At 47.3% G+C, this 16,939-nt stretch overlaps 1 protein-coding gene across 1 annotated transcript in view; it reads right to left on the bottom strand.

Moving 5' to 3' along the window:
- Positions 1 to 16,939, bottom strand: part of NID1 (nidogen 1) — an 85,299-nt gene that overhangs the window by 22,116 nt on the left and 46,244 nt on the right. The window contains exons 9-12 of the mRNA XM_047826005.1: positions 16,625 to 16,768; positions 11,899 to 12,024; positions 5,506 to 5,655; positions 3,697 to 3,819 (exon numbers count right to left, since the gene is read on the bottom strand). Coding sequence (XP_047681961.1) covers positions 3,697 to 3,819; positions 5,506 to 5,655; positions 11,899 to 12,024; positions 16,625 to 16,768 — 543 coding nt within the window. The remainder of the gene's footprint in view (positions 1 to 3,696; positions 3,820 to 5,505; positions 5,656 to 11,898; positions 12,025 to 16,624; positions 16,769 to 16,939) is intronic.

Raw genomic sequence — 16,939 nt, 5'->3', positions numbered from 1 at the left:
GACCCACAGGAATACACTCCGCTCAGCAACTCGATACACACATGTATACGCACACACACATACTCATCCGTGCAGATACAAGCATCATTTCATGAAACAGTACTTTTTCCTACTATATATACTCTATATACTCTGATATCTTCTTGATTCTTGTTTTCGATTCCATTTCATTTAAAAGCAAATGGCGCTAGCGATCCATGGAACATACACAGGTTGTGAGCAAGAGTGCAGAAGCTTGGGGGAAACAAATCAGAATTTCTGGTCTTGCCTGTCACCCGTTGACAATGCAGAAGCTGTTGCCTCAACGGACTCACCCTCGAAGCCAGTTTAATTTTTTCAGCTAGTCCCTTCTGTATACAGTAGGTACCAAATTAAGTGCGGACTGTCCGACGCCCTGCACTTCACTGTGCTTGGCAATAGGCGTCTGGATGACATTAGTTTCCTGCCTGCTAATATTTCAGAAAGTATTTTAGTCAGCCATAATTTAGAAATATACGATGAAAACCTCAGTGTTCATATTCCAGCTGAAAAATACAAAGTCTGCTCTTGTGTAACCTCCACAATCCCAACTGCCTCTCTCCTACATGCAGGTAACCCCCGTGCTCTGAGTTTTCGTTTTTCATTCCTCTGTATGCATTTTGTAGATTTCCTACATATGTATACACACATAGGTTTATTTTCATACAGCGTTATATATTTTTTAAGTTTATTTATTTATTTTTGAGAGACACAGAGACAGTGTGAGCAGGGGAGGGGCAGAGAAAGAGGGAAAGACAGAATCTGAAGCAGGCTCCGCACTGTCAGCGCAGAGCCCCACGGGGGGCTCGGGCTCACGAATAGTGGGATCATGACCTGAGACAAAACCAAGAGTTGGGTGCTCAACTGACTGAGCCACCCAGGCGCCCCAAACTTTTTAACATTCTTACATTGTTTACGTTTTTAACATTTTACTCATTTTAATTGCTGCCTATTATTTCATTGTATGAATTGTTCCAAAACTCCATTGGTCCATTCCTCCTACCAACAGTCATTTAGATTTCTTTTCTGTTACAAGCAATACTCGGTGAACATTGGTATGTATTTCTAGTGCACATTCTCTCTTGACTATTTAACTAGATGTTGAATTTCTTAGGAGAACAGGATTGAATACATAAACAATCCTAGCAGACTGTGCTCACTGGTTTTATCCTTGTCCCAGCTTCACATCCCAGCCTGCAGGGATGAATTTGTTTCTGTTTGCTTAACAGAGCCTTAAAGAGGGGGCAAGGAGTGAGGTTAAAAACAAAAAACAAAACCAAGAGATGAAGACATCTGCTTCTTTTTGAACTGGTGATATGAAGCAAGCTTAAGGAAATAACGGGATGTCAGTGATTTTTAGTAGTTGCTGGAGAGTCTTGACTAAGATCATCATGAGCTCCTCTCTATGTAATCTGCCTGTCAGAATCTATGGGCAGCACTAAGAGTTTTTACCCACAATTTCAGGAACAAAAAGTTGGCCCTGCCTCGGTTCATTCTGGCTGGGGTTGGCAAACATTTTCTCTCAAGGGCCAGGTAGTAAATATTTCAGGCTTTGCATGCCTTATAATCTCTGTCACAACTACTGAACTCAGCCTTTGTAAGATTAAAGAAGCCACAGACTATACATAAACTAACAAGCATGGCTGTGTTCCAATAAAACTTTATTTATAAAAACAGGAGGTGGGCCAGATTTGACGTATAAGTAGTGGCATGGCGATACTTGTTCTAATCAGAAGGGAACAATGTAGATCAGAAATATGTATTTTATACCCAAATTTTAACTTAATCTATGATTCTTCCCCTTTTAGTTGGACAACTATCCTAAAAACCGGAAAACACCTAGTCCTGTTGAGAGCAGGGATAAATAAATACTTTTATATACTGCTGATAGGAGTGGAAACTGGTACATTCACTGGGTTCTTCAACAGTTATAAATCTGTGAGCACCATCATGGGCCACATGCTCCACGGGACACCGCCGGACATAAAAATAAAATGCATACGCACCCTACACTCACAGGCTAGTGAAGGAGACAGACATCGAAATCGCTATTAATTGCTTAAAAAGGTGGTGAAATGGGGGCTCCGGGTGGCTCAGCAGATTGAGCTTCTGGCTCTTGATTTCAGCTCAGGTCGTGGTCTTGTGGTTCGAGCAGTGCAGAGCTTAATTGGGACTCTCTCTCCCTCTCTCTCTGCCCCTCCCCCACTCACGCTCTCAAAAAAATATATATATTTTTAAAGGTGGTGAAATGGATATTTTGTTGAAACATTATATATTTGTGTATTTATATATATATAAGATATTGACAGTGGCATGACTATATCTGGCTACAAACAATAGCAGTCATTAAAAATAAGTAACTACGTGACTCCAGTCTACTGTGTCAAATACATTCTTAATCTCATGACGGAATACCATGTGGTTTAGAGGACTGAATCCAGGCTTAAGCCCATCAGACAGACCTGGGTTTGAGTCTCAGTTCTAGCACTTACTACTGGTGGGACCTTGATTACGCCTTTATCTTGGTAAGCGTCGGCATTCTCTGCCAATGGGGATCGTAATAGTGTTTGCTCCAAAAGGACAATGGTGAACATTACATTTGAAAGAGTACGGGGGAAGCTTCTAGCACAGAGCAGGTTCTAACAAACAGCAGCCAATTACACGCATTCACGCAACAGCATCTGTCGAGTGCCTCCCACGTTCCCAGAATTGAGTCCAGATCCGGACCCAGGACTATCATTATTCTTATGGTCTAATGAGATGCCACCCAAGCCTTGGGTCAGCAGGTAACTTCAGCAGGTGCACAGTCCAGGTATAGGTGGTAATACGGACAATTCTGTACAGTCCGTGGCCTCCACCTTTCCCTAGTGGTGGCCCTTCATGCATGCTCCCCACCTCCACCCTAGCTCTATTCCCCGTGACTCCTAGGAAGCTGGGATGGGTCACTTTTACGTGTGAACTTGACTGGGCCACAGGGTGGGGATATGCCAGATACGTGGGTGCCAGATATTTGGTCAAACATTCTAGGTGCTTCTGTGAGGATGTTTTGGATGAGATTTTACCTTCACAGACTGAGTAAAGCAGATGGCCTCAGCCAAACAGTGGAAGGCCAGGATAGAACAAAAAGGCTGGCCCTTCCCTGAGTAAGAGAGAATCCTTCCTTCCTAATGACTATGAACTGGGACACTGGCTTTTCTCTGCCTTCAGTGTCAAATGGGAACATTGGGTGTCCCGGGTCTCCAGTTTGCTAACTGTAAATCTTGGGACTTGCAAGTCTTTATAATCATAAGAACCTCCCTTATAATACATTCCTTTATAAACAAACACAGATAGGCAGACAGACAGACAGACAGACACACACACACACTATTAATTCTGTTTCTCTGGGGACCCTAATCTAGAGCAGTTCTTACCTGAACTGCTTGCTCAAGTTACAAGGATGACAGACTTTAGGTTGCCAGTACAGTTACGGTCTGTGTGGCATCCTCTGGAGTTGTGCAGTGCACAATCTGCATGCCTGTCCACTACAGCTGTGCTCTGATATCCCACCTTAACAAGTCTGAGGACCCTCCATAGAGACTGCAACTTCCCCACCTCACCTCCTCTCCCAGGTTCAGGGACTCAGGATTCACGAATGTGGCAATGGCTTACCAACTCCAAACATCTCTGACACCTTACCTCCAGGCACACAATGGAAGCCGTCTCCACGATAGCCGGGTTTGCACTGACATGTGAAGGAGCCGGGAGTGTTGTAGCAGAAGGCATCGGGGTGACACTGGCTTGGCTGGCATTCATCCACATCTGCAAAAGAGCCACCAAGCCCAGGGACAATGACACTTGTTCTGGAATTCACAGTTTATACAATAATTTAAACCACTTCGTTAGCTCTAAAGGACTCTGTTTCTGATCTGGGAACAGTGATTTAAAGTTCACTAAACATTACTCATCAAAACGCAATCTCCCTGGGGCGCCTGGGTGGCTCAGTCTGTTAAGTGTCTGACTTTGGCTCAGGTCGTGATCTCGAGGTCTGTGAGTTCAAGCCGCACATCAGGCTCTGTGCCGACAGCTTGGATCCTGGAGCCTGCTTCAGATTCTGTGTCTCCCTCTCTCTGCCCTCCCCTGCTCATGCTCTGTCTCTCTCTCTCAAAAATAAACAAACATTTTTTAAAAAGCCACTAACTCCCCAATTTCTATCTTGTGTATTTATAAATGTGTTTCACTTTGATGATTAACATTTTCATGGAAAATTAAGCATTCAAAAGGAAAAAAAAAAGAGAGGATTCCTTTGCATATTATATAAAATGATCCTTCTCACCACAAATGAGAGCTTCAAAAATGTCTGAGAGTTTGGAGACATTATTAACCACTGACAGAAAAACCTTGGAGACAAGAAAAAATTCACATTTACTTTTCTTTCAGTAACAAAAAGTAAATATCCCAGGTATGCCTGGGTGACTCAGTCATTTAAGTGTCCAACTCTTGATTTCAGCTCAGGTAATGATCTCACGATTCTTGAGTTCAAGCCCTGTGTCGGGCTCTGTGCTGAGGGTGGAGTCTACTTGGGATTCTCTCTTCCTCTGTCTCTGTCTCTGTCTCTCTCTCTCTTAAATAAATAAACTTAAAAAAAAAAAGTACTGTATCTCAGAAATTATAATCTTAGAAAAGCTTGGACTTTTCAGAAATACTACATGGTGTATTATTAAGTAACTTTGCAAATCAGGGGATCAGGGTACTTTTTTTTTACAGCTATCTTACCTAAAATCATCTTTAAAAAGCATCTTGGCAGCCAACAATGGACTCACCTCACGTCTGAAAGAATTCTGTGGAGACATTTACTCTCCCAGACTCTGCAGTCATTTATTTAACAAGGGGACTTGGCTTTTTCTGGAGCAGAAGGTGAGAGCAGACCAGGAGAATGGCTATAGCAATGTTACTAAAGAAAAAGCTGGACCTCAAGTCCCCATGTATACAAGGATTATTTGCCTTTTTGGAAAAGATAATCTCCTCAGTTCCTACCAGACAGCAGGGGTCTAATTGTTGCTTAAGCGAGCAAGTCACAGAACAAAATAGTAGGGGGAGGCTGAGCATCTTCTCCAGTGAGAACAGCTTCCAAAGGAAAATGCATGGTTCACACTACCAGAGACAAACAAAATGCAGCCCATTTACCCAACAGAGTTGAAAGGGTAATTCTCAGGGCACCTGGGTAGCTCAGTGGGTTGAGCGTCCAACTCTTGATTTCGGCTCAGGTCATGATCTCACAGTTCATGAGATTGAACCATGCCCTGGGCTCTGCTGACAGGGCGGAATCTGCTTGGGATTGTCTCTCTCCCCCTCTCTCTGCTCCTCCCCTGCACTCACTCTCTCTCAAAACAAATAAGCAAACTTAGAACAAAAAAGAATAGCTCTCTTAATTTCAGGATGAGTTGGTAATTAGCACATGGAATCTTTTCGGGTTACACAGGGAGAAAAATCAGAGGAACCACATACCTCGGCAGGCTCGGCCGTCCCCAGAGAAGCCCGGCAAACAGGAGCAGGTGTAGGAGGACCCTCCCATGTAGATACACTGCGCCCGCTGTGGAATGTCACAGTCATGGAGGCCCGTTGTGCAGTAGTTGATGGGGCGCTGGTCCACGACAGCTACAAACAAAATGTTGACACGGTGTTTGGAGCGAGGCGTCTGAGTGGTCCCAGTGACCTTCTAAGTTCCCTCTGCATCAGTGGTTTAGTCCACTGAGGGGAATGTGCAAGAACCCCAGACATCTAGGCATCTTGCCGGGCATCATCCTCCGCTCTCCACTGGGTGATACCCATGGACTTCCTGTTGTCTCCCACCTGGATCCTGCCTCTGATGGTCCTTTGCACACGGACACCATGGCTGCTCATCCAACCTGGTACTCACCCTCTCTGTCTCAGGCCACGCTCCATACCAGGTTCCCCCAAACCCAACTTCCCTTTCACCTGGAAGCGAGTTGGAACACCTGCAGGTGTATGTACACACCTCCCGTGGCAGTTCTGTCAGAGCATGTGAGGAGAAGGATCTGAGACTTCCCCACGGCGTCTTTCCCCTTGGCCCACCGGGCAGGAAGAACACGGTTGAGCGTGGCTGAAGTCAAAGTCACCCATTTCCCACGAAGGAAGGAGAAATCAATTTTCCCCGCGCAGTGAGACAGGTGTTATAGAAAGACGGTGGGCTTTGCGGGGGGAGGGCAGGCGTCCCTGGGTTTCTACCAGGTGCATGTGTGTCCGCCACATGGCTTTGGGGAGATCACATAATTTCTCAGAGCCTCAAGTTCTTCCTCTGTAGGAATTACTTCCCGCAGGCCAAGCACAAGGAGGCCCAGTAGATGGAACTCCTGTTTTCTAAAGGGTCCTGATGATAGAACTCATAGAACGAGGGCTCAGGAAGTGGGTGAGTGACACAGAGGCTAGCCAATAACACCCCACCTTGTTCTCTTCCCTCAAGTTGGAAGTCAAGGGCTGAGGTCTAGGGCATATTTTCAGTGGCTGATTCAGGTTCTCTGGGGGTTCCCAAGGTACCAGTTAACTTCTGGTTTTAAAGCTCTAAGACCCAGGACAGAATCCTATCCCTCGAAATGGCAGAACAGAACCTCTCCTTCCCTCGAGGGGGCCCTCGGTGTCTGGATTATCCTACAGGAGGGCTTCTCCTCTTTCTCCTGAGTCTTCCCAAGACTGATTCCAGTTTTCCTGGTCTCATGTGCTTTGAGAGCGAGAACTCTGAGCACTGTCAGGGGATGCAGAAAGGAGAGGATACTCTTCAAAGGTCTGTGGGAAACGAGAGGTTAGCAAAGTAGTGGCGGAAGGAGGAGGTCTAGCCTGTGCACTTGGCAGCTTAGACTCCTGAAGTCAAGGCTAAATCAACTCCCATGGGACAGGCACCATCAAACTGAGTCTTATGGGCCAAAGGGTTGCTGGATTTTAAATTACTGCTAGCGGTCCACAGATATGTCTGGAAAACAGTGACCTAGATGATACCTAACAAGTCCTAACACGTTCTGCTTCCTTGGACCCTCCTGCTGCCTATTCTTCTATTCTATTCTTTTCTCTAGGGTCCCCTCCCCCCACCCCAACAAATCCTTCAGCTCCTGGTGTGAAAGGGGATGCTTTCAACAAATTAGGATCCCCAAAAGGTAGGGAAAATGCTGGCCGACAGAACAACCAGGAAATCAGCCTCACTCTGCTTTCTTTTCCCTCTTCCAAGAAATATTTATGTCATTTATAGTTTTTAAGCGATCATTTTATAAATTACGTTTGCCCGGGGCCTCGTTTTGCTGCACCCTTCTCAACAGAGGGGAACCTTGGTGCAAGCACGTATGGGTTTCGGTGTTCTCTCCCAACCATCATCTTCACATATGTATGCGTTTCTATAATCTTCAAATCATTTCTAGAAAAAGGCAAGTTATAACTGAATTTCTTTTTAAAAAAAATTTTTTTAATGTTTATTTTTGAGAGACAGAGACAGAGCGTGAATGGGGGAGGGGCAGAGAGAGAGAGAGAGGGAGACACAGAATCCGAATCAGGCTCCAGGCTCCCAGCTGTCCACATAAAGCCCGATGCAGGGCTTGAACTTACAGACCATGAGGTCATGACCTGAGCCAAAGTCAGACATTTAACCGACTGAGCCACCCAGGTGCCCCTTAATTTCTTAAATCTAGAAACTTAAGAAAATTGAATTTCTTAAGTCATGTTTTTTTCTTTATGGAAGACCATGTTTCCATGCCAAAGCAATTTTCTTCTTAAAGAGGTTTTAAAAGCTCCTTTCACGATTCCAAACGGTTTCATTCTACTTTTTTCATTTTAAAATAATGACACCACTTTAAAAAATGACACACTTTTAGAAAAAGACACCAGGGTGCCTGGCTCTGCTTTCTGCAAAGGCCTTGACCTCGCAGAGCTGGTAACCTCTCTAGAACTCTGATCCTGCCCATTCAACTGATGGGCAGCTACAGGGTGGGATGGTGGGGCAAATTTGGGAAGGAGAGAAAAATTGGGCCCAAATGGGAATTAAAAATGAACTATAGCTACAAGTAGATGGTACGTTGGGGTTGTACTTTACCAGCTCCTCCATTTGGGAAGACAACCCTGGGAAAGGAAGGGGCCCTGACCTCAGAGTAGGCTGGCTGGGGCTGAGCTGCTGCCACAACCCACCCTCCCGCTCCCCCCCCCCCCCCCTCCGGAGACACCTGCAGGCTGGCTCAGGCTGGAAATGAGGCAATGAGAGAGAAGGAAGAAGATGCCGGTAAGGAAAGGAAGGACAACTAAGGGAAAGAAGTCATGTGTTCAAAGGAGAACAAAGGGCAGGGTGTAAAGAGCTCCAAGTGGGGTGGCCTCACACAGCTTCGAGTTACTTCCAGTTCTGAAAATAAGGTCACAAAAATAAAGGATTTGTAATAACTTTTCCTAGCAATACGACAGGCAAGGAGAGAGGAGATGGGCAAAGGAAGAGAGGGGAAAGGCAAGGGAGAACGATGGGTGAGGGAAGGTTAAGCCTAAGCCTCAGCCTGGCCCTCTTCCTGCCCTGAAGGAGGGGCAGGTGCACGGGGCCATGCACTGGGCAAAGAAACCCACGCAAAGGGTCAACAGGACCTCAAGTTTCCGCACGTTCCACACGCAAAGCCACCTATCCTAGAACTGTGGCCACTCAGAGTGGGTATCTGTGTCTTCATGTCAAGGTGATTTATGGGCTGTTTCCTTCGTGTGAACATACTCTGCACATTCTTTTTCTCTTTTTTAATTTTTTAAACGTTTATTTTTGAGAGACAGAGAGAGTATGAGTGGGGGAGGGGCAGAGAGAGAGGGAGACACAGAATCCGAAGCAGGCTCCAGGCTCTGAGCTGTCAGCACAGAGCCCGACGTGGGGCTCGAACCCACACACTGAAACGTCACGACCTGAGCCGAAGTCGGACGATGAACCGACTGAGCCACCCAGGGGCCCCGTATTCTTTTTTTTTTAATTTTTTTTTTTTCAACGTTTATTTATTTTTGGGACAGAGAGAGACAGAGCATGAACGGGGGATGGGCAGAGAGAGAGGGAGACACAGAATCGGAAACAGGCTCCAGGCTCTGAGCCATCAGCCCAGAGCCTGATGCGGGGCTCGAACTCACGGACCGCGAGATCGCGACCTGGCTGAAGTCGGACGCTTAACCGACTGCGCCACCCAGGCGCCCCAAGGGGCCCCGTATTCTAATTCACTGCAAAAGTCTGCATGCCGTGGACAAGAGAAAGTCAAAGGTTTACAGAAAATGCCAAACACAGAAGTCCACGAAGCTGCCCCTCCCATAATGGATGCCAGTCCTCATGAAAAGTTCATTTCCTCCTGCCAGCTCATATCCACTGGGCATGGGCCCCAACCCCTCACAGCTGGCAGGGCACAGGACCAGCCTCCTCACCTGTCCAAATTCTTTTCTCTTCCTTCCTTGCTGTGCCCAGGAGAAAACTCTTCCTGTGACCAGGAGAAAACACTGCTTATTCCTTATTCCCAACCCAGGCTTCCGACCCAGGACACAGTTTTCATGAGGAATTCTGGGATACGTGAAATGGCCATGAAATTATGCAGTGATGAGCCGGAGTGATTTGTTTGAATGCGTTTAGGCAGACCTGGTTTTACCCCCTGAGCCATCCCTCCATGCAGTGAGTCTCAAAGGAGCTGAGTTAGAGGGGTTAAGAGCCAAGTGGGATGGAATCGTGTGGGGCCTCCAGGCAGTGGGAGAGTCAGGAAACCTCACAATGCTGGGACCCGTGGGGCACAGTGATCTTCAGGTGGTTTTCACATTTGTTTCCAAGCAACGGGATCCACCATTCAAACAAAATCTCGCCCAGAATCTGATATGTAGAGAAATCAAAGGCTGGAGGTCGGGGTGAAAGCCAAATCTGCCCAGGCTTCTCTGTGTCCTCACTGGCAGCTCCTGAGGCTTCCTCAAGGGCTCCAGGGGACACAGTGAACCCAGGATCCAGTCTGAGGAGTGGACGCCCAGAGACATTAAGTGTCTTCCTCAAAATCTGATGCCTTAGGAGTAGACATTTGCACCCCACCTGCCTTGCACCCTGCCCTATCCTCCAGTGAGTGTGCATGGCAGGAATGGTCCGGCACAGAAACCCACGACATCACGCCTCACAGCCATTGGCCCCACGACTGCACACTCCACCACCCAAGTCTGAGCCCAAATGTAATGTAAACGGTGCTGTCGTGAGAAGTAAACCTTGGAGGGGCGCCTGGGTGGCTCAGTCGGTTAACTGTCCGACTGGATTTTGGCTCAGGTCACGATCTCACAGTTCATGGGTTTGAGCCCTGCATTGTCTGCATGGACAGCGTGAAGCCTGGTTTGGATTCTCTCTCTCTCTCTCTCTCTCTCTCTCATAAACAAACATTTTTTTAAAAAAGAAAATAAACCTTTGGATCGCCTTCATCTCAAAAAGCATGGAAGTCAAGCCAAATACACAGAAATGGTTGTTCTCTATCGAACAAGAAAAAGAAGTAACCTTAGCAGCAGAGCTGAAATCTTCACTCTGTGCGAAGGGGACAGGCTTTTCTAAATCCACAGATGTTTGGGTCACATTCAAAATTTGAGAACTGCCTGTTCCCTCCCGCCCTCGAGACATCACCTCGCCCCGGGACCTTGGAGTCTCATCTGAGCTTCAAGACAGAGCAAACAGAAAGCACGCTAGGGTTTAGTGAACAGCAAGGAAGGGGCGATGAGACAGTTCACTGATGCCATAAAAGAAGAATCTGTTTTAAGTTGGGAAGAAATGTTGAGTTCAGATGGTCCATTCAGCATGCTGCCCTCCAGCCCTGGAAATCGCCACAAATCTTTGAACTTAAAATTCTTGGAACCAACAGGTCAAAGTGCAGCAGTAGGAAAAAAAAGGGAAGAAATCTAAACAATCTGGGTCTTTGTGGTTGGTCTATCTCCATCACCACTAAAATCATCACCAACCTAAAGCATTATTAGCCCAATTAATAGTTTTAAGTCACTCGCTTTGACGAGGCTACTACTTGTGGCTTATAAATTCGAAAGCCATGCACAGAATGGTCCCAAATGGAATTTTATTTTATTTATTAATTTTTTTTAACGTTTATTTATTTTGAGAGAGAGGGGGGAGACAGAGCATGAGTGGGGGAGGGGCAGAGAGAGAGGGAGACACAGAATCCGAAGCAGGCTCCAGGCTCTGAGCTGTCAGCACAGAGCCCGACACAGGGCTCGAATCCACAAACATGACCTGAGTTGAAGTCAGATGCTGAACCGACTGAGCCACCCAGGTAGGTGCCCCTGAATTTTAGAGGTAAATCACGAAAAATTCAATCTAAAGCATCTGTCAGGTGCTCCCTCCATATGAATTTCAAGACCACCGATTATGGGATGCCTGGGTGGCTCAGCTGGTTCAGCGTCCGACTCTTGGCTGCAGCTCAGATCATTATCTCACAGTTCGTGAGTTCAAGCCCTGCACTGGGCACTTGTCAGTATGGAGCCTGCTTGGGATTCTCTCTCTGCCTCTCTGTCTCTCTCTCTCAAAAATAACTAAACGTAATAAACAAACAAATGAAGAAACAAGTGTAATTGTTTTAACAGGTATTAAAACAATGAAAAGAATTAAAAGGAAATTTATAAGAAGGAACGTAGTGCAAAAAAGCTTATCAAAGGTGAGGGGACACTATTACTATAGCATAGACAATAACACTGCTTATTCGTTATATGTATGACCCTCTGGGTAGTTGGGGGTAGGGAATGAAGTCTGATTCATCTTTGAAAACTGCTTCCCTCAACAACAGAAGCCAGCACTCGCCAACCCAGCCAGGACAATTACCTGGGGCAACACCTTCACCGTATGAACAAACGTTTTGGAAAGTTATCTACAGAACTTACCTACACACGTCCCCTCCTCTGAAAACTGATAGCCTTCCACACACTCGCAGCGGAAGGTTCCAGGGTGGTTATTGCAGATCGCGTGGCTCCCACACACCGAGGGCTGTTCTGAACATTCATCGATATCTACAACAAATTTTTTCAACAGGCAGACTTTTAAAAACCACTTCTTCAAATATCACCAGGTATAATAAAATAGAAAGCATTTTGGCCCGTGAAGGGATCAATTTTGAAACAAACTGTTCTATATTCCAAAAGTAGCGTTAGTAAATAGTGGTTTTTCTCCTGGGCATAACTTTCGAGAGACATCTCAAGGTCCTCCTGCTGTAAACATGGGCTTCCCGTGCCTGTCCTGGGATTAGCTGCTGAGCCTGGAGTTCACCAACACCAGAATGGTACACACATGTCAGAAAGATGTGCGGACAAGTGTCCAGACCGTTGAGGGGTCCTTCTGAGGATGACACAAAATGGATGTAAGGCGGAGCAGCACCTAGGATTCTCAAGAAATGTAGCTATTATTCTAATTTTTAAGGATTCAACCTATACAACCAGCCATGGGGATAGATTTGGCCAATTCTAGGAACATGGCCTTCGCATGACCTCTAGGCATCAGGGTCCAATCTAGAGCTAATCCCACAGGAAGCCTGGTTGGCCCGGACAAGAAACCGAGCTAACCTGTCATGACCCTGGTTACCTGTCCACTGATGGGTTGAAATAAACACAATCACACAAGGTCTTTCCCATGCCAACCTCATTCTCGGAGGGTACACGGTTACTTCCAGCATTTCTAGAACTCAGACACATAGACAGATTTCATGATGGCTGAGAACAGACAAGTCTCCTCCACCGCCCCCCCACCACTCCCCCCGCCCCCCAATGCCTTAAGGTGAATCTTTCACACTTGGGAGACAAAGCCTCATGCATCCACCACCTAGTCAGTCTCTTCACTGGTAAAACAAATGCCCCGCTGGCCTAGTGGACGTGGCACAAGATAAGCATCTTTGCCACACCATTCCCATACCCACGCAAAACCCCAAAACAAACGGTAACAGCTTTTTGAAAATATACTGCAATGAACATTCCTGCGACACGTTGAAGATACAAGGTCTCACACAAGAGGACGGCTCCAGGCACAGCTGGAAGGTCACGGAACAAAGCCCCCTCCCCCAGCAGCCTCTTCCATGAGACTGGGGTGTGGGCGTGGGGATATTGAGCAAGCGTGGCCTCCACAGCTCTATCCACCAGCTGCTGCTCCAACAACACAGGAGAAAAAAAAAAAAATCATTCCGGCTTCCACGGTCTCCATGCGTAACCCTCAGAGGACACTCCCAGCACAGATGTCTGGACGCCCTGTACAGACTGCAGGACTCCACGGCTTCAACGCGATTGCCAAAGCACAACGGCACAGAAGCAAAGCTTTTCAATCAAAGGGACAGGACAAAATCGCTAGGGGAAGTTTTCCAAGTTCCATTCGCCCCCGGAAGGTTTATGGCAGGGCAGCTGTGAGTTTCAAAAAAGCTACATGATTAGGAGGGAGCTCAATCCCTCATGTCCTAGGTGCTACTGGCCAACAGGATGGGGGCGGGGCTCACAGGATGATGGAGGGGACAGTCCCCTGGCACAACCCACACCTCCATAAAAGTCTGCACATATAATCCAAGCAGGGTAACACTTTTTCTTTAGAGCAAGACTCTAGCAGTTTCCCCACTACAAGTGCACAGTCCTTAGAGTGTGGAAACTCTTCCTAATGTCTAATTTGAACCCCTACCCTCCCCCCACCCTTCTGTAAATTGAGGCTAGGACTTTAATTCTTACTTTATTGGAAACAGTGCATTGGTGATAACTGTCCCTCCTAAAATCTCACAGTAGCTGTTCAAAGTTTATTTTTCTTATTGTATTATCTGGTCAAACTCTTCTTTGGGAAGACATTTCCTCGCACACAGCTCATTCTCTAACCCGAAAGGAAAATGCTGGACTATTCCTGTAATCACTGCTTCCTTTTTTCGTTTTTTTCAGAATGGCTACTTTTCATGCCTTTTCAACAACCCTAAATGTGTCCCTTTTATAAAGGCCAGGCTCTTTGAGGAGGGGACTTGTTCACTTTGATTTAAGTGTCTTGTGTGTGCTCAAGAGACGACAGGTTATCCACAACCATCTCTACAGACTCCCAATCGAGAAACACACAGAAGCCATTCTGCCAGGCACCCGAGCTCTTGTGTTTTCATCTGGAGATCTTCTCCAAACTACCTTCGAGGGTCACTCTGCAGTGTCTCGCCAACACCGGGCTTGTTCAGGATGCCAACTATCATTATATCCACATCACCCAAACTGAATTACAAAGGATCGTTCCCGGGGCGCCTGGGTGGCGCAGTCGGCTAAGCGTCCGACTTCAGCCAGGTCGCGATCTCGCGGTCCGTGAGTTTGAGCCCCGCGTCAGGCTCTGGGCTGATGGCTCGGAGCCTGGAGCCTGTTTCCGATGCTGTGTCTCCCTCTCTCTCTGCCCCTCCCCCATTCATGCTCTGTTTCTCTCTGTCCCAAAAATAAATTTAAAAAAAAAAAAAAACCGTTGAAAAAAAAAAACAAAGGATCGTTCCCTTCTAAGTCGTTTTGCAGGTCAAAATAATGCATGAAGTGATTTGCCTAATGCAATTTCCTATCAACGGCCTCATGTCTCCATGCATTAACACTGTGAGGCATGTTCTAGTGACCCAGAACAAAAAGCAGCCTGACTGGGAATCTACCCACATTCCATGGTGCTAATCTGCCAGAGCAAGGGCTAACCCCAGAACAAAAGCAAGTCCCCACATGACCACCTGTCTTCCTGAGTGACTGCATCAGAGAGTTTTCTATGATAGCAATAGATTATGCAATAGATTATGGCTGGTTGTGCCTTGTGAACTGAATTAAGTGCTCCTTCTACAATAAGCTCAGGTACCAAGAGTGGAAGAATTAGCCAGATGTCATGGCCCAGCAGCAGCGGGTTGGGGCATCTCCATGTTTTATTAACATTCTGTTGGCATATGAAGTAGACACAGGGCCATGTAAAGACTAAAGAGGTATGTGCTTCCCCCAAAGAAATGAGGGACCCCCTGCATGGTGTCCATCACCATCTTCACAGCCCTGGGAGATCTCTGGTCACTCGTGCTCTCTCTCACCCTCTCTCTCTTACACACACACACACACACACACACACACACACACACACACATACACACACAGGACCATGCTTTTTCAAATTCGCCTGAGCCAATTCAGCCATTCAAAACTGTTGGGCTATTGGGGGACATATTGGAAAACTGATGATCTGAGGCGATCAGATCCCTTCCCAGTGGTATGTTCCAAGGAAGGTGAGCCTCCGATTGAATTCTATCCCATGTACAAAGCTATCAGCAGGCTGGCTAAACGACTATACAGTCTGCTCTTTTAAGCACAGGTCCTGCTCTCCATGATTTCAGATGCCCCCACGAGGACCTCACATAGAGTTCACTCTGCCACCCTTTCTGTTAAATCAGCACATGAAGCGTGCCATTCATCAGAGGGTTGGATTCCAGACCTAAGGCATCGTTCCCAAATTTCAGGGCTTCTGGGCTCACCAGATTCTTACGCCCGAGTCATTCAAGGGGGCTGCTCATCTTTCTGGCCAAACACACTTGTGTATGCTGCTCCTGCGCTAGGGGGATCTACTTCTAGCATTCCTTAGGGTCACCAGTGAGCCCTGTGTCACAGATGTCGGGAGCTCTGGTTGAAGCACCTGACACTAGCTGCCTCTGCTGTATGGACTCTTCACTGAGTCAGGAATCCACCAACTGGCCCTTGTTACTGGACCACGATTTAGTCACGAACGTATCAGGATCCAGCTGTCTACGTGCATGTATTAAAAATTAAATTATAATGAGGGGCGCCCGGGTGGCTCAGTCGGTTAAGCGGCCGACTTCAGCTCAGGTCATGATCTCGCGGTCCGTGAGTTCAAGCCCCGCGTCGGGCTCTGTGCTGACAGCTCAGAGCCTGGAGCCTGTTTCAGATTCTGTGTCTCCCTCTTTCTCTGACCCTCCCCAGTTCATGCTCTGTCTCTCTCTGTCTCAAAAATAAATAAATGTTAAAAAAAAAAATTTTTTTTTTTAAATTAAATTATAATGAGGGGCGCCCGGGTGGCTCAGTCGGTTGAGCGTCCGACTTGCGCTCAGGTCGTGATCTCACAGTCCGTAAGTTCGAGCCCCGCACTGGGCTCTGTGCTGACAGCTCAGAGACTGGAGCCCGTTTCAGATTCTGTGTCTCCCTCTCTCTCTCAAAAATAAATAAATATTTTTTAAAATTTAAAAGGCAGAAGCGAAAGAATGGATCTCTAGAGCTGCTGGAAGAAATGAGATGGGGTTTGCAGGACACTGGACACCAGCAGTGCCTGGGTTCCTTACAGGGACCGTTACATTATTAATGTTAGAAACAGCGCTGACTTCAGCTTCCCTTTAAACCTGTGTGCCGTGCGGCTTTCTAAATTCTACTCTGCTGCTGGGGGTCTGTGCACTGGACCAGATGGAAGAAAGGGGCGGTCCCCCTAACGTGACCACGGGAAACCCAGGGTGTGGGGCTTAACCAGGCTCGGCAGGCCTACCGGCGTCTCCCGCACCCACGCTCCCTCGCCACACCCAGCCCTCCAGTTTGCAGGATCTGGATACCCCCTCCCAGCTCGCTTCCCAGCCCCCCCACAAGTCAGAATGGACGGCTGTACCGGAGCAGGTCCTCCCGTCCCCTCGGAAGCCGATGGAACACTCGCAGGCGAACTGAACCCCGGGGCCGGGGCGACAGGCTGCGTTGGTGTCGCACCCATGAGTGCCGATGTAGCAAGGATTCTGAAGGGCATCGGGGGAGCCGTCTGTGAAGGAGAGACATTAAAGCCAAGTGAGTATTCAGAAACGCCTGCCGGTTTTCCTCCTTCCACAGAAAGGAAGGCACAGCTGATGACCAGGAGAACAGCAGTGGGTCCTGGAACAAGAAACCAGACTCCTGTGTCACCAGGGGGCAGCATCGGCAAACTACATCCCTC

Source organism: Prionailurus viverrinus, chromosome D2, assembly GCF_022837055.1.
Source record: "Prionailurus viverrinus isolate Anna chromosome D2, UM_Priviv_1.0, whole genome shotgun sequence".
Classification (NCBI taxonomy): domain Eukaryota; kingdom Metazoa; phylum Chordata; class Mammalia; order Carnivora; family Felidae; genus Prionailurus; species Prionailurus viverrinus.
Note: the sequence above shows the minus strand (reverse complement) of the source record. Positions and strands in the feature narration are given on the sequence as shown.